At 59.5% G+C, this 26153-nt stretch overlaps 1 protein-coding gene across 6 annotated transcripts in view; it reads left to right on the forward strand.

Annotated features, from left to right (window-relative positions):
- DGKZ (diacylglycerol kinase zeta) overlaps positions 1 to 26153 on the forward strand; it is a 31483-nt gene that overhangs the window by 1062 nt on the left and 4268 nt on the right. The window contains exons 1-23 of one of the 6 annotated variants that reach the window (XM_037166071.2): positions 1277 to 1540; positions 18594 to 18702; positions 18972 to 19067; positions 19366 to 19443; positions 20471 to 20527; positions 20927 to 20995; positions 21766 to 21837; positions 21957 to 22073; positions 22172 to 22243; positions 22518 to 22613; positions 22883 to 22965; positions 23066 to 23126; positions 23211 to 23324; positions 23419 to 23559; positions 24066 to 24144; positions 24339 to 24394; positions 24535 to 24597; positions 24702 to 24775; positions 24860 to 24971; positions 25310 to 25509; positions 25699 to 25799; positions 25912 to 25991; positions 26076 to 26145. In XM_037166071.2, the coding sequence (XP_037021966.2) occupies positions 1380 to 1540; positions 18594 to 18702; positions 18972 to 19067; positions 19366 to 19443; positions 20471 to 20527; positions 20927 to 20995; positions 21766 to 21837; positions 21957 to 22073; positions 22172 to 22243; positions 22518 to 22613; positions 22883 to 22965; positions 23066 to 23126; positions 23211 to 23324; positions 23419 to 23559; positions 24066 to 24144; positions 24339 to 24394; positions 24535 to 24597; positions 24702 to 24775; positions 24860 to 24971; positions 25310 to 25509; positions 25699 to 25799; positions 25912 to 25991; positions 26076 to 26145 (2161 nt within the window). In that variant the 5' untranslated portion in view covers positions 1277 to 1379. Of the gene's footprint in view, positions 1 to 1276; positions 1541 to 17524; positions 18259 to 18593; positions 18703 to 18971; positions 19068 to 19365; positions 19444 to 20470; positions 20528 to 20890; positions 20996 to 21765; positions 21838 to 21956; positions 22074 to 22171; positions 22244 to 22517; positions 22614 to 22882; positions 22966 to 23065; positions 23127 to 23210; positions 23325 to 23418; positions 23560 to 24065; positions 24145 to 24338; positions 24395 to 24534; positions 24598 to 24701; positions 24776 to 24859; positions 24972 to 25309; positions 25510 to 25698; positions 25800 to 25911; positions 25992 to 26075; positions 26146 to 26153 lie in introns of those variants that run through there. The other 5 variants (XM_037166072.2, XM_053673041.1, XM_037166068.2 and 2 more) reach the window with 5 other exon arrangements.

The following is a 26153-nucleotide window of genomic DNA, read 5'->3' on the forward strand; positions in this document are numbered from 1 at the left end:
TCTGGCTGCCATTGCTTTTCTCATCTTTGTTTTAAAATGGATTTTAGAGCGTGAGAGAAACATCAATTTGTTGTTCCACTTATTTGTGCATTCATTGGTTGATTCTTACATGCACCCCCTGACCCAGGATCGAAACTGCAGCCTTGGTGCACTGTGACAATGTTCTAACCAACTGAGCTACCCAGCCAGGGCTTCCTCATCTTTAGAAGGGACAACCCCTGCCATCTGGGGTGTCTGTGTGTGTATCTGAGAGGCCTATTTCCGGTGGGTGATGTGTGTGTAAGAGGGATGTGGCAACATGTAACCATTGTCCTGGGGGTGTTTGTGCACAGGAGAAAGGTGTGCATGTTCTGCATGGGTGTGTATGTTGGTGAATAAGAATGTGGTCCTTATGTATGTGTTTTTATGAGTGTGTAAAAGGCGTGCAGGTGATTCCTATAGTGTAAGAGATCTGCAGGTTTTGTTTGACACTTTTGGAAAAATGCTATTTGTTAGAAGTGTGCAGAAGGGTTAGAAGCAAGTGTGAATAGCTGTGGAAAGGTGAGTTTGTATGAGAAAAGTGTATGTTCTTTGTTAGAGCGTGTGAGGGGCACTTTGGTGTAATGTTGGTCCTGGTATACATTTCCGAGTGTCAGAAGCTGGGGTTGGAAGTGTTAGTTTGAGTAGTGAGTGAACGTAATTGTATGTCAGGCGTGTTTGTTCTGTGTGTGGAAAGCACTGTGACTTTCGTTCCCTTGGGTGTGATTTGGGAGAGCCAAGGGGTTAAGGGCGGAGATTGTGTGAGTGGCTGTGAGCCAGTCACTGGGTGTTCGAGAGAGGGACCTATTCCTTGTGGCTGTGGGAGGGAATGAGGTGACAGCCGCCCTCATGGGTGTTCACTAGCAATCGGGTAGGCTGGTGCTGAAGGAGGGGGGTTAAGGGGAGGAAAATATTGTACATATCTGAGTGGGCTCAGGGAGCAGATGCAGTGGGATCTAGGCGGACCAGCAGAAGGTTTGGGGGCGGGACCTCGATTGTCCCGCCCTAGGCTCCGCCCCCTCAGAGGGGCCGAGGAGGGTTGTTGAGCGGCCGGTGGCCAGCAGAGGGCGCCGCGGGTGGGTGCCGCCGCGCAACCGAGGGGGCGTGTTCGGCGGCGGGCAGGCAGCTGCCCGGCCAGCTATGCGGGGTCCTGCGGCCGCGGCTGGCGGCACTTCCTGGAGCGGCGGCGGCCGCTTCCCCGGCACCTGGGTGTGGGGCGCGGGGGCGCGCGGCGCGGGGCGGGCAGTGTGAGCGCGCGCCATGCCCGCGGCTGGCAGCGCGGAGCCGGCGTGTTGAGCCCCGGCCGCCGGCCCGGCATGGACGTCTCCCGGGGACCCGCCGCCGGCCGGGGCTAGGGCCGGATGGAGCCGCGGGACTGCAGCCCCGAGGCCCGGAGCAGCGACTCCGAGTCGGCCTCCGCCTCGTCCAGCGGCTCCGAGCGCGACACCTGTCCCGAGCCGGACAAGACGCCGCGGCGCCTCAGCAAGCGGCGCTTCCCGGGGCTGCGGCTCTTCGGTCATAGGTGAGCGGGGCAGCGGCGGGCAGGGCACCACGGCACCGGGCGGATACGGTGCCTGACACCGGGAGGCATTTCTTGGCCACTTAGTGCTGACACGGAGTGGAGGTCTCCGCCGGGCACCGGCGGTGCGGGCTGTCTTGGAGTGGGTTCCGCGTGGGGGTCATCCTCCAGCGTTCTGGCACTGGCACCGCGTGGGGGTCATTCCCTGGCACCGGGAACTTAGCGCGCCTCCTTCGTGGTACCAAGGCAGGGTCAGCTCCCAACTCTCCAGCAGGGAGGCAGGATCATCTCAATCCCCTGCCACCAGCAGGTAGGGCCACAGGACTGGTCACTCACCGCTTCTTGGCACTGATAGAACAGGACCCCCGCTGAGCCTCCCGGGGGGGGGGCGGTGAGGTGGGGCATGTGGCTGCCCCCCTGGACCTCTCGGTGGGGCCCCGCTGCCTACAAGCAGGTGGTGACATCTGTAGAACATGGCCTTGATGATACTCTCAGGGCACACGCCCGTCCTGGAGCCTTGGTCACTGATTGAATCGCTCAACATTTTAAGCCTCTCCTTGGGGTTGAGGGTGCCTGGCCGCCTGTTCTACTGGACTCGAAATTAGCAGGGAGACCCCACCCTCTATCTCTGCTAGGCATAGGGACCTCTCCCCCTCTACCTTTCAGTTCTTCCTTTCTGGAAAAGGGTTGGAGTGGGCTGCAGTCTGGAATCTGTGCTGACTGTTCAAGCTCCATCTTGCCCCCTCCCCCAGCACACCAAATGTCACCATCTTGTGCCAGTAACAGGGCTTTGACCAAGACCCTGGTGAGGAACCGGGGGAGGGTGTGGAAAGATTGAGTGCAGGCGGTTGGTGTTATGTGTGCCGAATTGGCTGGAAGCCGCTTCCTGCTGGTGCAGCCCTTGTATAAGGTGAGGGAAGGTGGAGCCCCATGAGTACCCCACCTGGCTCACCGGACTTTCTCCTGACTGCCCCCCGCCCTCCAGTGGCTGAGGAGCTTGTGGCCAATCAGCTAAGGACCCCAAAGCCAATTCATACTGGACTCTGACCGCTTGGAGTCTGCCCAAGGCCTCCTGCTCACTTTTCTTCAGTTGCCCCAGCTTCTTGGCATTTGGCCCCCCTGCTTTACCCTGTCTCTTCCCAGGGTAGACTTTACCACCACTAACATGGGCATTCTTCTCTTGTCATGCTGGTTGGCATCCCTGTAACACTGACCTATGCCCTCCGCTGGCCTCACCCTAGCCAGGGCCCTGCTCTTTGCACCTGCATTGTGTTGCCAAGCACACCCACAGGCCTGGAGCCTCACACTGGCAGATGGAGCTCCATGTGCTCTTGTGAAGCCATGGGGACTTCAGTGTCATATGAAATGGGGACAGGAGCAAAGCTTCCACTACCTCTTGTTTTGTCACCCAAAGCCCTGCAAGATGGAGCGAGCAGTTTACACCCAGCCCTGCAGGATGTAGCCTCCAGTGTTCACGGGCTTCAGAGTGGGAGGGAGGGGCTCTGCTGGAGGCTTCCTGTGCCTGCCCACAGGGCACCAAGTCTCGGGCTTTTCCGTCCCAGGCTGTGCCTCTTCTGAAGGGCACAAGTTTGTGTATGTGGGGACCTCAGGCACATTTGGGAGGAAGAACAAGAAGCAAGAAAAACCAATAAATACCTTTACGTCATTCCCTAAAATAAGCAGGATAAGTGTTATTTCTTCATTTTTATAGATGAGAAAAACACAGGCTCAAAAAACATAAGTCGTTTTCCCAGGGTCACATAGAAAAAAAGGCAGAGATAGACTTTGAACTCAAGTCCGATACCAAAACCCGCACCTCTTTTTCTATATCAGGTTCTCAAACAGCGTCACAGTGGCCTGGGGCCATGTAGGAAATACATATCCCTAGGTCTTACCCTTAGCCTGTGTGACTGGAGGTGGGATGTGGACGTTTTTTTTTTTACAGCTTCCCAAGTGTTTTTGATGAGCTACCAGGTTTGTGAACCACAGTATTACATCACTGTGGGGCTGCTAAATGATCCAGTAGGGTGTTCGATGAGAAGAAGGCCTGAGGCACCTCAGAAGCGAGTAGGCAGTGCCTCCTGTGTGGGAGCCCTGTGCCGGGGCAGTGGGGCCTTCAGAAATGAATACACCTGGAAAACCCAGTGGATCCAGGAAGCAGGCAGTGGAGGAAAGAGTTTTCCCTGACAGGCCTGGGAGCTCGGAGAATCACATGCCCGCTGGAGCTGACCTCCTCCCTTGGCTTTGATTGGTGGGGGAGGAGCGGCAAGGACAAGCATTTGGAACAGTGGGTCTGACCTGGGCACCGCCTCTTTAATACTGTTTAGTTAGTCCTGCCGCCTTTCCTGGTTGTCAGTCTCAGACAAAAGTCCCCAGTGTCCCAGCTAAAACCAGCCCTTCATCTTTTCCCCAGGCTCTGTACTTATTCTTAACCTGCTCTTGCTCCCGATTCGGTGTCCACCTTCTGCCTTTCCCCCATCCCGCTCCCCTCCCCTCCTGTATACACCTCAAACCTTGGGACAGAGGGGCATGATGAGTGAGTAGACAGTGGTTAGAAGGAAGCCTCAAGGATAATACACCTTGGTAGTGGCTACAGAATCGGGGTTCAGAGGTCTGCATCAGATCCCAGCTCAGTGAGGAAGTTCTCTGTATAACCAATTAGCACTCTCTGCTGCTGGCTTGGGAGGGGCAGCAGTGGTACCTGGGCAGCGCAGTGTCTGCCTCCCTGGTCCAGTCGGGTAGAACAGACTCTGAACAGCCTCTTTGCCATCTTTCTCAAGAGGCTTTTCCTTAAAGTCCACCTCAGCCCCTCACAACTGGCTTCACCTTCTTGAAACTAGGGAGCAGCTCGTCCTGTCCCCTTCTTGAACCCAGTAAGACACAAAGCTGAGTCACGATTCTCCCCAGCTCTGTCCCACCTCTCCTGTCCTTGCTGGGAACCACCAGCCCCCTCCTGGAAGGGGGGTATGGGCCCTGCCCTAGTCCCAGAGCATGTGGCTTTTCCTCCATGCTTACCTTTCACATTCTGTTGGCCTAAGGGGTGGTCATTCAGCAGAGGAGGGATGTTGACTCTGTCCCCTCCTTGTCCTCCAGAGCCCACTGGAGGGAAGATATGCTTATCCTTTGACCTGGTCCTGGCAGCCTGATCCTGGGCAGGTCACACAGCTTGTGGATGAGCTGGTTTTGCACCCCAGGGGCATCAGAACTTCCCTGGCCCTTTAAACATCTAGACGTAGGTGCCTCAGCCTGCAGAGTCCCTGGGAGCCGGCTCACTGGCTCTCCCACCCCTGCCCTTCATTAGTGCTCAAAGTCATCCATTCCCCGAGGGCAGGAAATGCACCTGTGGAACGAGTTTGAAACAATAGGTCCCTTTAGAGGTGATGCCACATCGCCCCAAGTGAGCATGGTCCCTGAGTCTAGGTAGGCAGAGGGTGCCCGCTGGGCAGCCTGGGCAGGGGCAGTCCCAGGTCAGGGCAGTTTTGCAATGACTGAGAGGGGATGCCTCACGCGCAGAGATGAGAATATCTGTTCACGGTGCCTGCATGTCTGGAGCAAAAGGAGCCTCTTTGAGTGGTTTGTCTCACTCAGGCTTATACTGGGAGTGGCCCAGGTGACCAAGGGAGGCAGGTGCAAGACTGGGAGTCCCTGGGTTCCCACCAGTTTGGGAAGAAAAATGGGCCTCAGTGGCTGAGCTGTGCATCTGTTCACCTCACTCAGCCTGCTCCCTGTGCAATGTCGTGCACCAGTCTGGAGCTGGCCAAGGTTGGGGACTAGGTAGGTTAGGACTGTCGCAGTCTTCCCTCTGCTGCCACACACCCACCAGAGTCTCTGGCTTACAGGTCCAGGAGGAGGTGGGCAACTCTTGTCATTTTCTCTCTGTGCCATGCTCCAGAAAGGTCAACGCTCAGGACACGAGGTTGCCCAGGACTCTCAAGTTGGCAAAAGAGAACACAAGAGAGGATGTCTTCCCAGGCAAGGCAGAGGAAGGACTGAGTGACCCTAGTCAGAGAAAGCCTAGGCCCTGGGCAGCTGGAGTTGGGGAGTAGAAAGAAACAGGCCTGTCAGCCTTGGCTTCCTGGAGCCCTCTCCAGGATTTACCAGTCACCACCCAAGCAGAAGAGGAGGTGAGTGGGCCTGCCTGCCCAGAGGCTTGGCTTGTGCTGGTTCCTAGTTGAAGCAGAGGTCCCCTCCTCACAAACGCAAGAGAGTTTCGAGGTCCAGAAGCTGAGGGGGACTTGCCTTGCAGTATCCCATAGCAACACAAGGGGGCAACAGCCACCGTTGTGGGGACGGGAAGGGAAGGAGAGATCCTCCTTCCTGCTGTGGAGAGACTGTCTGTGGGTGGACCTACGGATGCCTCCTACTTGTGAGTTACCTGATACTCTGGCTACCAGGGTGGAGCCAGTCAGAATGTAGCAGAAGGCAGGTCGAGCTGAGCTTCCCTGTCACCTGGCCCAGCCCCTTCTCCTCCCTGAAGATTGAGTCCCAGTGGGGTGGCCTTGACTGGGCCAAGGTCTCTCAGCTGGCTAGGTCTGTCCGGGACTCCAGCACCAGTCCCTGACTCCAGGGCTAGGTCAGTTAGTATCGCGTCGCAGGACTTCAAAGCCTTTCCTGCTTTCCGAGAAGTCCTCCTCTGGCACGTCCCAGCTTGCCCTCCGCCTCTCTTCCTGGAGGCTGCTGTGCCACCTGAGCAGTTCTCTAAGTCAGCATGGGAGGGCACAGTGTGGAGAAGAAGGGGGACCGCGACACCTGCATCCGGGCTCACCAGCACCCCTTCTTCCTGGGTGGGATTAGTGGGGTGCATGCCAGAGTGGTACCAAGCGCTCATTTTTTGCACCTCGGATTGCTCCCTCTGTGGCTCTCAGCACGGGGCCTGGATGGCAGTTTCAACTGGGGAAAGGGTAGTCCAGTTCAGTGACCAGTGGTTATCATTCTGCCATTGTTCCTTTCTGCCTCCTTCCTCAGCTGCGACTCCGGAGACGAGGTTAGCTGATGCAGGGCAGGTTTGAGTGAGACCAAGGGCCCGGAGGCCCAGGGAGAGGAGGGGAGGCGGAGACCAGCATTCTCACCGCCCTGCACTCGCCCCTGCATCCAGGCGAGTGTCGTGCCAGTGCATCTTTCTTCGGCAAATAACAGTTGTCAGAAGCTTTGAAATCCGGTTTCATGTTATCCTCACAACAACCTTATAGTCAGTTGTTTTTATTACCATTTTACAGAGGAGAAACCGAGGCTCAGAGGGGTTAGGGGTGTGGCCCAGGGTCGCACTGCTCACTAGCACTCTTTTCTTCCTGTTTTAAATTTTCCCACTCCAGGGTGGTGGGGCCTGGCAGAGGGTGTGAGGGCCCGTGAGACTGAGTGAGAGAATTTTGTCTCGTGTGGGAGTGGAGTAAGACCCTCGCAGTGATCTGCGCCTGGGTCCGGAGGGAGAGCTCTCACTGGGATCCTGACCTTGGGGGGAGCAAGGCTGGGCTGGGGGAGACCCTTGAGTAGGGAGAGTAGCTGTCATGTGGCTCCCTGGCTGGATCTGGAGTGGAGGGGCAAGTCTGTGACCTTTTCTTTTGCTTTCAAAGTGCAGGGAGTAGAAGACCGAAGGGACGTGTTTCAAAGAGCCCCTGAGAGCCCCTGGGGTCAGCGGGTGGCCTGCATCCTGGGGAGAGGTGCTCAGGAAGGGAGCACAGGGCACGGGCCTTATCTGCACCCAGCACCTCGCAGTAAGAGGTCTGAAAAGAGAGCATGGGCCCCAGAGCGCCCCCCTCCCCTTTCGGCTGCCTCCTCCCCTTGCTCCTGGCAGAGCACCAGTCAGAGCTCCCACTTAAAGGCCCTTCCCCTGCCCGGGCTGAGCCCAGTCGCAGCACATGCCAAAATAGCTGTCTGAGAGCCTGGGCCTGCGCCGCCCACGCCCCAGCATCTCCTGGGTTAACAGCTTGCCTGTCTCTCCGCCCCCCTTCCCCAGCTTGCTGACATTTCACTGAGGTGGGGGCGGTTGCGAAAGGGGGCAAGCTGGTTCCTGCTCTCCAGCCCACACAGACTCCCCACTGATACAACCTGCCACCCACTCACCCTTCTCTGGAAGGCATCCTTTAGGGGGAGACCTTCCTTCCTGCCCCACGACATGGGGTTTCTACTAAATGTGAGGAACACAGTTCTGTGCCGACTGTGGGAGACCCATGGCAACTTCAGAGAGCTGCCGTTCCCCCAGATGTCTTTCTAAAAATTATTTTTAAATGTTTTCTAAAGCATTAAGTATTTTGCAATTAGAAAAGTTTACAAAGTAGCACTGACTGGTGTGGCTCAGTGGGTTGTGCATCATCCCACAGGCCAAAAGGTTGCTGGTTCGATTCCCTGCCAGGGCACATGCCTGGGTTGCAGGCCAGGTGCCCCCCCCCCGGTTGGGGGTGTGTGAGAGGCCACTCATAAATGTTTCTTTCACACAAGGATGTTTCTCTGCCTTTCTTTCTCCCTCCTTTTCCTTCTCTCTAAAAATAAATTAATAAAATCCTTTAAAAAAATCCCAGAGTAATGTCACACCACCAGTTAGCTTGGTCAGATCTTAACCACTACGCCCTGTTTGCCTTAGATAGGGCTGGAGGCCCCCATGCCCCGCCCCCATGCCCCGCCCCTGAGGGAGACATCGGGCCTGATCCTTGTGTGTGTTTGCATTCCCATGCTGTTCTAAAACCCTCCCCTACATAGGTACGCGTCCACAGCAATACGTAGGACTGTTTTGCATGGTTTTCCACTAGATTTATACGCACTTGTACTGAACATAATTCTGAGTTTAGGTTTTCCCATTGTTTTGGACACAGCCATCTTGAAACATGAGCTCCGGCGAACCCACTTTAACTGCCATATACTCCTTTTTGTAAGTGCACCGCTTACAAAAAGTTTTATCCGCCCTGTATCCTGTCGGTGGGCATCCAGGTTGTTGGCCACTGTGTTGCCCTCGCGAGCAGCCCTTCGGAAACCGTTCTGGCACACGTCTGCTGTGCGCTCTCCCCAGCAGTGCGTGCTTACAGGATGGTGTGTCTTCCACTTAGATGGTTGTTGCCAGACTGCACTCTGAGGTGGTGATCCTAAGTTTTAGGCCTCTGGAGTTCATTTCTTTCTTTGAAGTTTTGGTAAACTGAGGAATTGGTTACCGGGAACAAACACTTTCTCTTTCAAGCTTGCAACACTCCCGTGAGGCAGACATGGCAGGTATTCCCCCCACTTAGCAGATGAGGAAACTGAGGCTCAGGTGGGGAAAGGGACTTGGCTGGAGGTCGTATACCTGATCAGAGGCAGAGCCCCTCTGGGCCTGGGAGTCCAAGTCCTTAGAAAAGACCACTCGGAGAGATTTTAGGCACAGTTTCTGCCTCAGAGCCAGTAGGAAAGCCCCCATGTGGAGTACATGCAAGCCTGGGAACAGGGTTGGTCCCCAGGGGCTGATAGCTGGTTGTGAGAACGTCTTCTAGAGGATGGAGGAGGGAGCAACGTGATCGGAAGGTTTGGGAGGGTGGTTAAATTTTGAATGAGGGTTGGGGGAGGGTGCTGCTCCTGGCAGATGGGGAATGGGAGCCTGTGGCAGACAGGGGAGAAGGCAACAAGAGAGGCTGGTCATGGGAGAAGAGCGACGTGGGGGCCAGCAGAGGGCTTGTAACACTCCCGTTGGGGGGGTTGGGCTACTCGGAGGGAGACCCCATCGGGGGTCGGTTTCAGTGTATGCCTCTGGGACACAAGCGCTCACAGCAGCTTGCCTGCCCGGTGCTGGCAGGAAGGCCTCAGGACCCAGCTGGCCGGCTGCTGGGTCACTGTGCTGGCCTGAAGCCCTTTGCTCTCAGCTTGGTCCGTGAGGATCAGCCAGGACCATTCACTTTTCCCTCCATTCACTCTTCAGACCGCTTCCAGCACTTCTGGACTCTGGGGATGCAATTACAAGCAATACAAGTCCCAGGGGCTCACAGTCTGGTTGGGGATACGAACGTGTAAACCAGTGCTGATGGCCTAGAATAACCAAGAGAGGGCCTGAGCGTGGGAGCAGCTAACCCTTTGGGAAAGGCGGCTGGGGAGAACTTTCCAGCAGAGCTGATGTCTGAGCCAACTTTGAAAAGATGAGAGGAAACGGTGAAGGCGAGCTCACTAAGCGGAAAAGGGGACTGCGTTCCTGGGAGAGAAACTGCCGGGTCCGAGCGCACGGGCATGAGGACCCACGGCTTTGACAGACGTGTGCAGAGGCGGGCAGTGGGGGCGAGAGTGCGGACCCGGAGCAGACTCCCCAGCCGGGGTCCCAGCCCTGCCACTTACGAGCAGTGTGTCCGCAGGCTGGCGATTTTATTTCTTTATGCCTCAGTTTCCTCATCTGTAAAACAAGGAAAATGATATTTTTTCTGAAATTGAGTTAATGTTTGTAAAACTCTCAGAACAGTGTCAGGCACAGAGGGAGTTATTATCTATTTGTCAAATGAAAGGCAGAAACGTATGAAAGGGTGGTGGGAGGAGGGCTGAGAGGCCTCCAGACCGCCAGACCCGGGTCTTTGCATTGCTGTCAGCTGACGGGAGGGGCCCAGCCCCAGGCACGTGGGTGCTGCAGAGTGAATTCTGGGAGCAGTGGGAGGGTGGCTCAGGGCGGGGGCGGGGGGAGGCCCTGGTGCAGGGGTGTTGCACCTGTGGGTGTCTGTGGGCCACACCGGAAGAAGAGTTGTCTTGGGCCATACATTAGATACATTGCAACACATAATTACAAAAAAAATCTCATCATGTTTTAAGTAAATTTACGATTTTGTGTTGGGCTGGTTTGTGGCCATCCTGGGCCACAGGCAGCCTGGCAGTAGCATCAGGTATTTGCTCCACAAGCATTTCTCCAGGACCTGCCAGGAGCCTGGCCTTCCTAGGGACTCAGCACATGGAGGGGAGACTGTCTCAGCAAGCAGCTCAGCACTAAGGGCTCTCACCCAGCTCCCAAGCATTTGAGGCAACCCCTCCTTTCCCCTCCTTGCCCGTCACCCTCACCCCGTGACTTCATGTCACCAAATCCTCCTGTCTAGGTTTCATTCGGAAAGCCACAGAGAACATGGAGTGGCAATGTCATTCGGCCCAAAAGGGGCCTCACCTGTCACTCTTCAGATCCTTGGGAGAGGAGAGGAAGGTGGCTGTTAGAACAAAAGCTGTTGCCATCTCCTTGTACCCAACAGGGAGAAGTGGTCTGGTCCAGCCAGGGTCTTGTGGTCAGCCTGTGGGTGCGGTACCCAGGGTGGAGGAAGTCCTCCTCTTCCCTTATGGCCTTGGCCCCTCCTCAGCGGAATTCCCTTTTCCTTCCTCCTGAGCTGACCAGTGGTAAACACTGCACTCACGGCCGGGCACTGGGCCTGCACACCTAATGTAGTTGGTCTTGTCCTTGGCCCCTGAGGAGCTTGTGGTCTGGTGGGCGGGAAGAACGAGGCGTATGGATTCGGAAGACTCGGGACTTCCAGGAGTCCAGGGGTAGAGGAGCAAACGGCTAGTGTGAAGTTATCAGTGGGAGGGATGTATTCTCGGCTGGGGCAGCTGTGAGCGGGTGGGACTTGGGTGTGAGATGCGGAAGGAGGCCAGTGTTCCAGGCAGGAGGTAGGCCATGTGCAGGGACACAGCAGGGAGCTCAGACACGACCAGGTGGGGGTGCAGAGAACAGGTTGGCTTGGTGCGAACCGAGGGTTTGCATCCAAGCATAGGAGGCTGAGTCAGCGCCATACCGCAGAAGCCGAATTTGCCCGACTGGAGGATTTGGAACGTATGCTGTCGGGGGGCTGGAAGAGAGGGGAGCTGGACCCTTTAGGGGTTGGTGAGGTCAAAACAACCAGTTTTCCTAATGGTACATTTAGATCTGCCTTGGCTCGTGCCCTTTTCACTGTGTTAGCGTCTGTGCCTATGGTGCGGAAGTGGTGGTGGTGAACTTCTGGAGCCTCGGCACAGATCAGGGCAGCGAAAACTAGTAGCCGTTGTCTCCTTCACGCCACACTCACGATGACAACAAAGATGCAGTAAAAAGTATTGATTTGATAGAGAGCCTTGAGTCTGTGTCCTTTTAAATATTCTGTGTGAACAAACAAATGGGAGATGTGCAAGAAGCACTCCAAACTACACTGGCTGTTTCGAGGAGCGCTCGGGTAAGCCGTGCCGGCCCCTTTGGGAGGGAACACCATTTTAACTTGCAAGAGCACCTGGCAGACAAAACCCCTCCTCAAAATGAGTGCAGTGAGCTTGTCACTTCAGACACAGTATCAGTATTTGTTGCTACTGATAAAAAGTGAGCTTCTGAGTGAAAATTAGATTTGGGAAACCTTGTATCCACTATCTAGACGGCTGACAGCCAGCTTCCCAAGACTTAAAGTAACCTAATGAGATCAGTAGTGATTGTTAGCAGGTATGATTTTTTTTTTATGATGTATAATGAATTGTATCAACATTTGCAAGATCTTCATAACTCAGTAAAGCAGTATTTTCCAGTGACTGAGGGTTGATGTTACAAGACTCAAAATGCAACACAGAGCAGTGAGGAGTCCATGGGTTTCGGACCCCACATAGCCACTAACCTTTAAGAAACTACCACTTGTCGTATTCTTATATAGTAGCGAAGAATATCCATAACTGCCTGAAAAGGCTGTTAAATAATCCTTCCTTTTCCAACTGCAGTCAGTGTGAGGCAGAATTTCTTCATATACTTCAACTGACGCAGCGTAACGTCAATCACAGAGGCAGAGGGGAGGGCCCAGCTGTCTTCTACTGAGGCAGACATTGAAGAGGTTTGTGAAAATTAAAACATGCCAGTCTTCTCACTACTGTTTTTGTTTTAGAAAATATAGTTTACTTTTCATAAAAGTATGTTATTTGCATTAACATAAAATAAGCTTACTGTTTTTAAACAAATAATGCACATTTTAAACAGTTCTCAGTTTTCATTTCTAACATAGTAAATATTAATAGCTATAATCTGGATAAACAAAACCTTTTGGGGACCTTCAGCAGCTTTCCAGAGTGTTACAGGGGGGCCAGGATGTGTGAGAGCTGCCACCCTGCACCCCAGGGAGCCAGGAGTGGAAGGAGCAGTGGCCTTCTGGGCAGCAGGGATGTGCCGTGGGCCAGACTCTCCTGGACACGAGCCTAGGCAGTGCTGACAGGCCCTCTCAGCGGGGCTCAGGGACGCAGGCCAGGGAGTCCCAGCTCAGCCACCAGCCTCAGGGGCCTGTCAGTTTCGCTGGGACCGAACAGCCACCCTCGCAGGGGAGCTGCTGGCCTCCCGTCTGGTAACGCTTGTCAGAAAGGGCTTTGTCGGTCGTGAGCCTCTCAACATGCACTGTTTGTGGTGGGATTTTTTTTCTGGGGCCAGTGCGCAACTATCTCACTTTCCTCAGACCCCCAAAATTCTGTCCAGTGGGTATGAGAGGGTGTTAGGTGGCCAGCGGAGGAGCCTGCCTGACACCCCTTCTCTCTCCCAAGACCTTTCCCATACCCCACCCCTGAGCCGGTGCAGGGGCTGCGTGGTAACTGGTGGAGGGGAGACTGTCACTCTGCCTAGCTCCGGGGACTTTGGGAGGAGAATCCAGTAGACAAGGCCGTGTGTGTGTGTGTGTGTGCGCCCCTCCATCTGCCCATCTGCCCACCCGCCCCGGCTCCTGCTCGCTGCAGGGCCTGGAGCCGCCGCTGGGAGAGGAAGTGCAGTCGGTTACCAATCGGGTTATTTTCATAACGGCTGTCTGTCTCAGGCTGGGGGAGGAGAGTGGCGAGGGGGAGGGTGCAGAGGAGCAGCCACGGCGCTGGCTCTCCAAACTAGGACTTGCTCAGCCGGAGGCTGGCAGCCTGGAGCTGGAGCCAGATCCGGGGCTCGTCTGCCCTCGGGGACCCCAGCCCCACTTGTCCGCCCACCTCCTGCCTGCTGCCCTGCCTTCAGACCAGGTCAAAGGGGGCCCCCCCAATCCTTCCTTGCCGTCTGCGTCCTCCCTCCTGCCTGTGTCCGGGGGGGTCTGGGGAGGGGGTCAGGGTGGGCCCAGGCACCACCATCCCGAGAAAGGCCCCTGAAGCCGATGGAAAGGGAAGGTGAACGGGGTGCCTGCCCCAGCCAGAGCAGACCCTGCAGAGGTGCACATCACGGGCCCACTGCTCCCCACTGTGCACCTTTCATTTCGTTTTGTTTTGTTTTCTCTTTGGCAGGACCCCCTTAGTGAGTAGAGGTGAGGAAGTTGGGACCCTACCTCATCAGCCCCCGGCAGGCCTCCCTCCTAGCTCTTCCCACCTGGGAGCCAGAGGGGGCTGCAGGGAGTGGGCCCCTGCCCGCAGCGTGCAGTGGGCACTGTGGCTGAGCCCCACGGGGGACTCGTGCCAGCACCTCTGGAGGCAGGGAGTCCCTGGGGGCCAGGCCTGGTGCCCGGGGCAGCAGATGTCCCTCGTAGCATGAGCAGACACCCAGGTGGCTCTGGCTGTCGGGCTCTGTTCCTCATGTGGTGGGTGGTGGCCACCCTGGGTCCTCCTGCTTCCCTTTCTGGGCTCCCACCCCCGCCATGGGCAGAGACAAACTCCCGGAGGCAGCAGGACCCCCATTCCCAACGTCCACTGTGGGTGTGGGCTCTGCCACGGCCCTGTCAGGTGTTGCGTCGGCAGGTGCTCTGCGCCATCATCTGGTCAGAACACCCCTTGTATCGGCCTTCTGGGTCCGTGGTGTTATCCCGTTTTGCAGGTGAGAACATGGAGACTCAGAAGGTTGGCTGATGAGCCCAGGAAAGCAATGGCGGACACAGGATTTCGAAGCCTTTGGGCTTTCCCACTTGAGGCAGCCAGGGTCACAGGCCGAGAGCCCCGGCCACTCGCTCCCAGCTAGCTGTGGCGGCCGCGCCTGGGTGCATGGCCATGCACCGCCACACACGGCTCTCCCACAGTGTCCCGTGTCCTTTTAGGCCCCCGACAGCCAGCGGGAGGTTGATGGGCCCGTGAGGCTTCTCCATCCTGTTCCCTCTGGCTGTGACGGGCTTTCCCCAGGCCCCCCACTGGGCGGCTCTGCTGTGGTGTCAGAACCCTGCGGGGCCCCCTGTGGTGTGTGGAAGTGCCGGTGTGAGCTGAGACGCAGCTTGGGCTCAGAGCCGTGCTGCGCGCTGAGGCTGCAGGTCCAGGCAGGGACGAATCGGGGACAGGCCTGAGGCCAGGCCGGACTTCTGACCAGACCCAAGAGAAGCCTCAGCAGAGTTCGGAAGTCAGGAGTCAGGCAGTTGCTGACCAGAGGGCAGTTTCTATGGAGACCAGAGGAACAGGAAGCGTGGCCTCTGAGGGGGAGGGGCATCGGGAACATAGAAGCCTGGGTGCCCTTCATAAAACGGCAGATCAGCCAGTCTAGCAGCCTCCTTGGAGGAGTGAGGAAACTGAGGCCTGTGAGCAGTCAGCTTTGCACTTGGCCTCACAGCCCCGGCCTGGCCACCTTGCTCTTCACTTGGAGTGACCGCGCTCTCCAGTAGCTGAGGAGACTCCTGGACAGATGTGGACTTGGGGCTGCTGGGCAGCGTGTGGGCCGTGGGCCGTGGGCCGTGGGCCGGGGCGCTGAGAGAGCCGCCCCCAAGTCGTGAGCTGGGGCGACCTCTTCCTGCTGGCCCCCCCGCTGTCAGTGTGAGTCTGGGGCAGGGCTGGCCCACAGCACCTCCCCCACCCCCGCTGACTGTGGCCTTTTGTCTTCTGGGTGACATTAGCATCAGGCGGTGTGTCCGGGTGACTAATCTGCAGGCTGTGCAGCTGTCGCAGAGCAGCCTGGCCAGACTAGGAAGGAAAGCTGACACCGGGAGCGGTGCTGGCCGGCCAGGGCCCCGGCTGCGGCGGGTCGCTGGGCCTTCAGGGTCTGTTCCCCAGTGCAGAGCAGACCTCGAGGCAAGCGGGCAGGGGTTCGGATCCCAGTCCTGCTGCTGACCAGCTGTGTGACCTTGGGCATATTTCTGCGCCCCCTCAAGCCTCGGTTTTGCCATCGTTTGAGTGGAGCCTGTGGTCCTGCCTGCCTCACGGGCTCGTGGTGGGGTCAGCAGGACGGCAGGTGCTCAGCCCAGGGTCTGTCACATGGTAGGTGTGCAGGAAGTGGGGCCGCCCTGGTTCTACAGCCCTTCCCTGTCCCATTCCACCATAGTCCCGGTCTCGTGGCCCAAGAGGAAAGACCCTGCTCCTGCTGCCCCCTGGGTGCAGGCTTTACTGTCCGGGGGACCCAGCTCCCACCCTGGCCACGCACTGACCGGCCGTGGGCTGTGGGCAGGTCACTTCTGCGAGCCTCCGATCCCCCCAGGAGCACAGCGGGAACCAGTGCCTGTTCTTTAGGGCCGCTGCGGTTCATGAAGCGGTACGCTTGTTCGAGGGTGCTCCGCCCCGTGCCCGACACACAGGGTCCTCGGTCGGTGCTCCTGGGCGCAGCTGATTTAGGAGGCAGCCAGGAGCTCTCCCCCACAGCGCTCACCTCCTGCCCTCTCCCACCGCCGGCAGGGGCTGGCGCGGGGACGGGCGGAGAGCCGGAGCCCCAAACTCCACTCCCCCAGGCAAGGCCGCCTGCGCTGCCCGCTGACCGCAAGAGCTCAGAGACTTGGGCCCAGCGCGCCTCCCCTTCGGAACCCGGTCCCAGGCAGGGCCCCGGCCTGCCCCCACGCAGCAGCAGGCGCAAGGCCGAGTGGGTGGCGAGTCGGCACTAGATGTGCAGCCCAGCCTGACCTCTCAAGCCCCTCGCTTTCCACTGTGTGTTGGGGCACTCCCCATGACGTCTGACTTCTGTCAGCCCCAGGCAAGTGTCTCACAGCCCTGACTCAGACCTCCCTGTGGCTGCCAGGGCCCAGGAGGGCATCCGATAGAGGGACACAAGCATCATCCCTGGGCACTCGGGAGGCCTCGCCCTGCTGAAGCAACGCCTGGCCTAGTGCCATTCCCCCAGGGTTGGAGAGACAAGTGGCTTGTGAAGAGGGGCCGAGGGAACAGGCGAGCTGGTGAAGGAAGTGGAGCACGCAGTCAGGACAGGTTGGGGAGGGGCGTCGCCAAGGGTCCCGCCTCCTTGCAGGTGGCCCAGGGCAGCTCAGTGTCTGGAATGGAGAGCCGGGCTCCTAGCACTGGCCCCCGGGATGAGGTGCAGTTCACCGGTGCCCTGAGGAGTGGAGCCGGAAGGGTTCTCAGGTGTCACCCGGCACCTTTGTACACGGGGTGTCTGCACTGCACCTCCGAGTGAGACAGAGCAGCCTGGCGCCCGAACAGCCCTGACCGGCAGCCCCGCAAAGGCAGACGTGTGGGCAGACCCAGAACCCGAACAGCTCGCTCTTGGCTGTACGAAGCCACGACTGCGAGGGGGTGGCCTCTCCCTGCAGCTGCCTCTCCAGTTCTCTGAGGGCCTCGTCTGCCCCCCCGGGCTGTGACCCCTGAGGCTGACGGCTGACCCTCTCCACTAGTAAATGCCACTCTCAGCCTGACACCAAGACCGGGGCTGAGTCAGGGCGTCTCACCAGGGCACCTGCGTTCCTGTTCAGAGGGCCTTGTTTTATTGTCGTGCTTGGTTTGTGCCATGTCTAGGGGAGGGGGTCACCTAAACCTAACTCGCCCCTTGTTCCTGGCAAAACAAAGACCTGACGAGAAGGAAAGCCTGCCCTCTACCCCTCAGTCTGTCTGGGCCAACTTCAAACTGGAACCCAAAATTCCAGACTTGCAGCTTCCTTTTTCTTCTCTTGTCAGCTTCAGGCCAGAGTTGAAGTCCTTTAGGCCAGGACTTGGTGGATTATGGTGCCTGGACCAGGGATGTGGGGTTGCATAGCTGGAAGCCCCTCCTACCACTACTCTTGGGACAGCCCAGAGGCTCCCAGTAATGGCAACCCTCCCCTGAGGGTTCTCTGATGCCTCAAACACCCTGTTTATTGAGATGGAAGCCACAGTCACCCCTCCTCCAAGGAGCCCAAAGGGCAGAGGCCATGACTTGGCTCCTGGGCACAGGACCGGCCATGTCCCGGCCCAGCTCCTGATGCTCCCGGTCTCTGTGCCCAACAGGCACCCAGCCGCCCCTGCATGGAGACCTTTTTTAAGAGACACTTCCAGCGGATGGCACCAGGCCTTGGAGAGGGGCAGCGGAGGCCCAGTGGCATGGGGCTGCCTACGGGCAAGGCGCGGCGCCGCTCCCCCGCTGGGCAGGCCTCCTCCTCGCTAGCCCAGCGTCGCCGCTCCAGTGCACAGCTCCAGGGCTGCCTCTTGGGCTGTGGGATGCAGGCCCGGGGCACCGGCCACCGACGCCGCTCCAGCACCACACCTCCCACCCGCAACCCCCGCTTCGTCGTGGGTGAGGTGCCCACCCCACGGCCTGCCATGGTTGGGGCTCAGCCTCTGGGCGCACCCCTGCTGTTGGCTGGGCTTGGGGGCATGAATGAGGCGGAGGAGGGGGAGGAGGGGGTCCAGGAGGAGGATATGACAGTTGCAGCATTGAGTACCACGAGGCAAGGCACCAAGACACCAGGGCCACCCCGACCCCAGGGCGCCCGGACCCTGCTGCCAGTGCCCTATTGCCTGCGAGGGCGCCAAGCCTCCTCCCACCTGCTCCCTGCTGACGTGGTATATGACTGCGCCCTCTGGGGCCTGCATGGTTACTATCGCCGGCTCAGCCAGCAGCGACCCTCAGGCACCACGGCCAGCCCCGGGACACCTGCCCGCGTGTGCCCACTCTCCCGCAGGCGCCAGGTAGCCCTGCGGCGCAAGTCAGCTGGACCGCAGGCCTGGAGCGCCCTGCTTGCGTAGGTATAGCTGTGGCTAGTAGGGCCAGTGATGCGGCCTCCGGGGGGGCCAGTGTGGAGCAAGGGCCTCGGGGCTCTGCCTGGCCTGTGGGCAGCCTGCTTGGAACTGTGCACCCCCGAAGTGCTGTGAGGAAGGCTGAGTCTCCTGCAGGAATCTAAGAATCTTAGGCTGCTGGGGCAGTGAGGGGTGGGAGGGGTCATCCCCTGCTCTCCCTGTTGCTGCCCCTGCCTTGGCATTAGGTGAGGTTAGAGTGAGGGCAGAGGTCCCAGGTGGGGAGGGAAGGAAGCAGAGAAGCCAAGCACTCAGCTGGCCTCAGCGGTTTCCTTTTCTGTAGGAAAGCCATCACCAAGTCAGGCCTCCAGCACCTGGCGCCCCCTCCTCCTGCTCACGGGGCCCCGTGCAGCGAGCCAGAGCGGCAGATCCGGAGCACTGTGGATTGGAGCGTGAGTGACGGGTGCCAGGAGGGGCGGAGGGGCACCAGTGGACAGCTGTGAGAGGAGCCACGGGCCAGTGGGGCCAGGGCACACCTCCTGGGGTGGCCACGTTTGGGCCAAGTAGTGGAGAGCAGGGACAGCCCAAAAACAGGATGGAGCAAAGTAGATCAAGGCTGAAGTGGGTTTCTCTCCGGGGGAGAGGGTCGGGGGCCAGAGCAGGGGCTGACTGGTGAGCTGGGTGGCAGGTATGCACTGAGCATGCTTATCCCATGGTCTAGGAGTCGGCGACATATGGGGAGCACATCTGGTTCGAGACCAACGTTTCTGGGGACTTCTGCTATGTCGGGGAGCAGTACTGTGTAGCTAAGATGCTGGTGAGTGAGCCGTGTGCAGCATGCTGCCCCCTGGTGGTGGAGCCGGATCTAGAAGCCTGTAGACCAACCCCTGCTAGCTTGATAGCTGCAGCCCTTCCAGCTCAAGTGGAACAGGGCTCCCACCTGAGTGCCCTTGCTGTGAGCCATCTGAGGATGGTGAGAGAAGTCAATAGTGGGGGTTCCTGGTACACGTGGAGGGCAGATGTGCTGGGGCAGATGCAAGGATTCCTCTGCCGCCCTTGGAGCAGCACCCTGGCTGGAGTTACCTGGTGTCTCAGGGGCCCTCTCTTTCCGACAGCAGAAGTCAGTGCCCCGGAGGAAGTGTGCAGCCTGCAAGATTGTGGTGCACATGCCCTGCATCGAGCAGCTGGAGAAGGTGAGTGTGGTGCTCAGCCTCTCCTGCCCCCCCTTTGGGTGCCGAAGCCCTGTTGGAGCACACAGCACAGACATGTCGCCTGTGGGGCCCGGCGTGCACTGTGGTGAAGAGCCAAGCACCATCGCGCCACAATGCTCACATTCAAGTCCTGGCTTCCCTACTTATTAGCTGCTATGTCCTCACTGCCTGGAGTGGGGCACATGGACTGTCACTCCACAGGATGACTTCATAAACAGTGGCTATGACACAACTTTTTCCATATCCAGCCCAGCACTTAGAAGGGGCCATTGCCTGGCTGAAGCTGTAGTGGGCTCAGCCCCAAAATCTGGCTCTGTCCCCTACACACTGCTGCTGTAGAGACCTTTTCCTGAAGCCCGTCATCCACGATGTGTCTGCAGCTGGGGGCGTGGATGGGCCCTGCACCTCTGTGAGGAGGCAGCCCCCCCCACCCGGGCGCCCCAGGCAGCAGACACCAGAGCAGCTCACTGGAAAGCAGGGCTAGGAATCGACAAGGGGGCGCGGGCCCCTGACTTGTAGGTGAAGCTGCTCTGCAACTTTGCTAAAGGTGAAGCAGGGACAACTAGAAAAAGAAACAAAGATAGTCCCAGGCATTATGGACCGTCACCATGCCTGAAAGTGACAGTCACACCAGGGTTCCACAGATTAGCCAAACAAAAGTCTCCAGGGACCAGTCAGCTGAAGTCTGTAGGCAAGGACTGGGGTGCCTGCAGGTGCCCAGCTTGGGAAGGCTGGAGGTCAAGGGGTAACATAGGAGGGAACCATGGTGCCGTTTGGTGGGGCAGGTGGGCAGACTCTCCCCTGTGCCATGATACTGGGCGGGGAAAGGAAAGCTCCCTCCGGGCTGGTGGAGAGGCGGCAGGATGTGTGTGGACCTCGAGTGCCTCGCGTGCTGAGGGCCCCTGCACGTGAGGGTGACTCCGAGTGACCCTTTCCTGCAGGGGGTGGCCACGTGCCTGACCCTGAAGGGAGGTTCTGACAGTTGGGTGGTCACTGTCATCTTTCACAGATAAATTTTCGCTGTAAGCCGTCCTTCCGTGAATCAGGGTCCAGGAATGTCCGTGAGGTGAGTGCCCAAGGTATCTTTGGGGCAAGGAGACCCCAGGTTTCCTGAGTGGACATCTCTGAGTGTCTCCCAAGAGCAGAGGGCTCAGCTCTTCCTGGCCACTTCAGGACCCAGGGTGGTGCCAGGGATGTGGCTCCAGGAAGGCCGTAGAGGGGAGAGTCTGGCCGGCCTTCCTGCAGAGGGGGGGGTCAGGGCCACCTGCTCTCTCGTGCCTCTGTCCCTCCTCCGAGCCTTAACCCTGCCCTGGGCCACAGAGAAGTTTCCAGCCCCTCGTCTGGTGCACAGGAGCTTCCTGCAGCCCCCCATTTCTCACCACTGATACATTGAGGGGTACAGGCTATGCTCAGGGCTTGTTGCCCCCAGCCCTCAGTCACTGGAATGACACTTCTCCCTCGCCAGCCAACCTTTGTGCGGCACCACTGGGTACACAGGCGACGCCAGGACGGCAAGTGTCGGCACTGTGGGAAGGTGAGAGGCCCTGTGCAGGGAAGGCAGCGACCTGCTGCCTGTTGAGTCTGGGCGCCCTGGCCCCCGGGCCCCATACTGTGGGTCCGTGTGGGCCATCCAGCACTGTGTCCCTAGAGGACAGAGTCCCAGAGGTTGTCCTCAGCCAGGCTGCAATGCACAGTCAGCCCAGTCTCCGGGCTGAGCGGGGAGGGGGGGCCCTTCCAGTGTAGGATGTGTGGGCTGCCGGGAGGTCAGGGGTGAGCCCTTGGAGGCACCTGTGGACTCAGTCTCAGTTCAGCCACTGTTTGGTGAGTGGTCTTCCCAAGCGCTGGCCGCCGTGACTTTGTTCACTTACTCATTTAATTCTTGTCTGTCTCCCTCAGTGAGTGTATAGATTCTGAATGGTCTAGGACATTTGTCCCCCGTTGCACCATTGACTGTCAGTGCCCAATACAGCGTCTGGCACATAGTGGGCCCTCAGTAAATGTGGCATGCCTGAGGGAGTGACCAGGAGCCTGGCTGCAGCCAGGGTCAGCAGGGAGGGGCTCTGAGGCAGGCAGGCAGTAGCTGTGGCCCCTCCAGCCAGCTCGAGCACACTCACCACTCTGCAGTTAACTTCAGAGGGATGGCCCCTGGCTCCGCCTCCTTGCTTTCAGGGCTTATTTATAGTTTTCTTAATTTTTAAAAATGTGCTCCATGTCCCCAGGTGGAGGGAGGTTGATGACAGGGGAAGGGTGATGCCCCTGCTCTGGGCCCAGTCCCTGGTGCCCCAACCACCCTGTCCACCCTAGGGCTTCCAGCAGAAGTTCACCTTCCACAGCAAGGAGATCGTGGCCATCAGCTGCTCCTGGTGCAAGCAAGCCGTGAGTGGTTCCTGCCCAGCCCCCACGGGCTGCCCCCACGTTGCACCAGGCAGGGTCTTGGGGTCCCAGGGTCCGGCTGCCCAGCTCAGCCGCCATCCTCCCCACCCCCACCCCCGCAGTACCACAGCAAGGTGTCCTGCTTCATGCTGCAGCGGATTGAGGAGCCATGCTCCCTGGGCATCCATGCAGCCGTGGTCATCCCGCCCACCTGGATCCTCCGGGCCCGCAGGCCCCAGGTGAGTGCAGCCACACCCTGGACACTCTCACACACTTGGGGTCTGCCAGCCACCCCAGCCCACCTGCCTTGTCACCAGTGCTCCTCCTTTCCTTGCAGAACACCCTCAAGGCAAGCAAGAAGAAAAAGAGAGCATCCTTCAAGAGGAAATCCAGCAAGAAAGGTCCCGAGGTTAGACCTGGGGCCAGGCTGGCAGTTGGAGGGGACGGCTCGGGGGCTGTTTCCTGGACCAGCCCCCGAGCTGATACCACCGGCTCAGCCTTTGATGGGTCAGTCTGGGCTCGGGGCTGGGGGGTCAGACCCAGATTGGGTCTCTGCAGCCAGGCCCACCAGGAGGGCTGACCCAGAAGGGGCACGTGCAGGCTGCCAGGAGGGGTGTTGCCGAGCGTGGGGGTAGGGTCCCCCAGGGCAGGAAGGAGCCTCACGGGCTCTCTCTGCCTCCAAGGAGGGCCGCTGGAAACCCTTCATCATCAGGCCCACCCCGTCCCCCCTCATGAAGCCCCTGCTGGTGTTCGTGAATCCCAAGAGCGGGGGCAACCAGGTACACACAGCCTTCCCGCTTCACAGCGGGCCTGGGGGGAGGTTTGAGGTCAGGTTTCTTGCCCCTCTTCACCGCGGGACCCACAGGTGTTCCCAGGTTCCATTTCAGGCTTCTGCCCCACCTCTCTCCCAGGGATCCCAGTCCTGTCTTCACCCCTTGCCCCTTACTGGGCCTGGTTCCCACAGCCTTCTCCCTGAGCTTCTCCCGACCTCAGCCTGCCACCCCTGACTGCCTCTCCCCCGGCCCTCTTGGTTCCTGGTCCCCCACAGGGTGCAAAAATCATCCAGTCCTTTCTCTGGTATCTCAACCCCCGACAAGTCTTTGACCTCAGCCAGGGAGGGCCCAAGGAAGCGTAAGTATTGGCAAGGCTCAGTGGGGACAGTGGTGAGGGCTTGCCTGGTGCTCGGGGTCCTGCCCACGCACCCTCACCCGTTCCTGTCTCCTGGGTCCAGGCTGGAGATGTACCGCAAAGTGCACAACCTGCGGATCCTGGCCTGCGGGGGCGACGGCACGGTGAGTCCCCCTGCCTCCCCCAGACCTGGCCCCGGCCTGGGCCCAGCCGGCCTGACCTGGCTGCTTCTGCTCTGCCCACTCCAGGTCGGCTGGATCCTCTCCACCCTGGACCAGCTGCGCTTGAAACCGCCACCACCTGTCGCCATCCTGCCCCTGGGCACTGGCAATGACTTGGCCCGTACCCTCAACTGGGGCGGGGTGAGCGCCCACGGGGGTGGGGCCACAGGGGGCAGGCGTGTGGAGGGGGAGGCCTATCCCCAGGGGAGACTCAGTTTCTGCTTCCTCCCACCAGGGCTACACGGACGAGCCCGTGTCTAAGATTCTCTCCCACGTGGAGGAGGGGAACGTGGTACAGCTGGACCGCTGGGACCTCCGGGTGGAGCCCAACCCTGAGGCAGCGCCCGAGGAACGTGACGAGGGCGCCACCGACCGGGTGGGTCAGCCAGGACCGGAGCAGTGGGCACCGGGGGGCCTTTCCACACCTCGGTGTCTGGAACTCCCAGGAGATTTAGGCTGGGCCCCACTTTCTCACTTGCTTGTTCTAGAACTTCGAGTGAGTTTTTTCATTTCCCTAAACTCCAGCTTCTTAGTCTACACAGTGAGGACAGTGGTGCTCACCTCACAGACTTGTTGTTCAGCCTCTTGGCAAATACTTCCTGAGTCCCTGCTCCCTGCCAGGCCCCATCCTAAGCAACAAGCAGGACCAGGTCCTGCTTACAGAGCTCCTGGGAGGGGTGCACACAGGGAGGGGTGTGGAGGGAACGCCTGCGGCCGCGGGGCACCTGTGTACGGGCACCTGGGGAGGGGTGGGCGGAGCCTGAGGCGGCAGGTGGGCTGGGGGGCTGTTGGGTGGATCTTGTGAACTGCGGGAAAGGCCTCTGAAGATGGGCTGAGTGAGCAGGCCCCGACGCTCATGTCGGCCCCTTGACCTCATTCCAGCTGCCTCTGGACGTCTTCAACAACTACTTCAGCCTGGGCTTCGATGCCCACGTCACCCTGGAGTTTCACGAGTCTCGAGGTTGGCAGTCTCTTGCCTGGGGGACCTGGGGGGCTGGGGAGGCAGGGACCTGGGAGTGGCCCTGAGAGGGTCAGCCCTTACCCCCCTGCCCTCCAGGGAAGGCGTCCATTCCCAGCCCACCCTCCCTACCTGAGCCTGGGAAGCCCCAGTGGGACCAGAATGACTGACTGTCCCCCATTTTTGTCACCACCCAGAGGCCAACCCGGAGAAATTCAACAGCCGCTTTCGGAACAAGATGTTCTATGCCGGGGTAAGCCTGGGATCTGCCAGACCAGCGGCAGCCTTCTCCCGCGCCCCCTGGCCGCCGTGTCTGCCAGGCCCCGGACCCCTGCCAGGCAGTGGTGAGGGCAGGTCCCAGTCACCAGATAATGACGCATCCGCCTCCCACAGACAGCCTTCTCCGACTTCCTGATGGGCAGCTCCAAGGACCTGGCCAAGCACATTCGAGTGGTGGTGAGCGGGCCCCGCTGCAGGCGGAGCGGGCAGGCCCGGCTGGGAGGGAGGCCGGCTCGGCTCCTCACGGGCACCTCCAACGCCCTCCCCGTGCCTGCCTCTAGTGTGACGGAACCGACCTGACCCCCAAGATTCAGGACCTGAAGCCCCAGTGCGTCGTCTTCCTGAACATCCCCAGGTGAGGCGGGGGCGCTGTGTGGGCCCTGCAGTCCCCACCCTGCACGACCACCCTCTGAAGCCCGTGACGCTGCCCACCCCCCAGGTACTGCGCGGGCACCATGCCCTGGGGCCACCCTGGGGAGCACCATGACTTTGAGCCCCAGCGGCACGACGATGGCTACCTCGAGGTCATCGGCTTCACCATGACGTCCCTGGTGAGTGGGCCAGGCGGCACCTGCCTGGAGGCCTGGCCCAGCACTGTGCCTGGCTGTGTCCCTACAGTGCCTGGAAGCTCGGCTCCAGGATGGAAAGGGGGTGTCACCAACTCTCTCCTTTGACTAGGGGCTCACTGTCTGCTCTCTCTGATTTAAGAGTATCTTTCAACCTCTCCATCTGTGGGGATACTCTTCGACCCCCCGACTGGGGTCTCCCCCTCCCTCCCCTCTCCATGGGGGTCAGTCTCTGCATTCTGACCAGAGCCTCCCTGGCAGGAGCAGAGCTTGGGGCCCCCCACACCGCGCCAGTGCCTGACCTGAGCCCTGTGTGCCCGCAGGCGGCGCTGCAGGTGGGCGGCCACGGCGAGCGACTGACACAGTGCCGTGAGGTGGTGCTCACTACATCCAAGGCCATCCCGGTGCAGGTGGATGGTGAGCCCTGCAAGCTGACCGCCTCACGCATCCGCATCGCCCTGCGCAACCAGGCCACCATGGTGCAGAAGGCCAAGCGGCGCAGCGCCACCACCCTGCACAGCGAGTATGCTTCCTACACAGCCGCCCCGGCCGGCCCAGGCCCACAGCCAGACGCTGCCCCCCCCCCAGCTTTGATTTCCCCAGCTGGAAAGAGGCGAACAGTCCCTCTGCCCCAGGACATTTGGGAGGGGACACTTGTGGGGGTTCCTGGGCAGGGGCCTTGCTGAGCCCCTTCCTGCTACCCCACCTGCAGCCAGCAGCCAGTGCCCGAGCAGCTGCGGGTGCAGGTGAGCAGGGTCAGCATGCACGACTACGAGGCCCTGCACTACGACAAGGAGCAGCTCAAGGAGGCCTGTGAGTGGCCTGCGGGGCTGGGGGACGGGGGCGGGAGAGCCACTGAGTCCCCTGAGGGGCAGGGCAGGGCAGTGGACTGTGGCCAGTGCTGACCGCTTGCTCTGCTCCCCAGCCGTGCCGCTGGGCACCGTGGTGGTCCCCGGAGACAGCGACCTGGAGCTCTGCCGTGCACACATCGAGAGGCTGCAGCAGGTGAGGGGCGGAGGAAGGGCCTGCTGTCTCCTCCTGCGCCAAGTTCCATTCTCACCCAGACCTGGCCTTTGATTCTCTCAACAGGAACCCGAAGGTGCTGGAGCCCAGTCCCCAACGTGCCAGAAACTGTCCCCCAAGTGGTGCTTCCTGGATGGTGAGTGG

This window comes from Artibeus jamaicensis, unplaced genomic scaffold, assembly GCF_021234435.1.
Source record: "Artibeus jamaicensis isolate MK-2021 breed Jamaican fruit bat unplaced genomic scaffold, CSHL_Jam_final contig_797, whole genome shotgun sequence".
Lineage (NCBI taxonomy): Eukaryota > Metazoa > Chordata > Mammalia > Chiroptera > Phyllostomidae > Artibeus > Artibeus jamaicensis.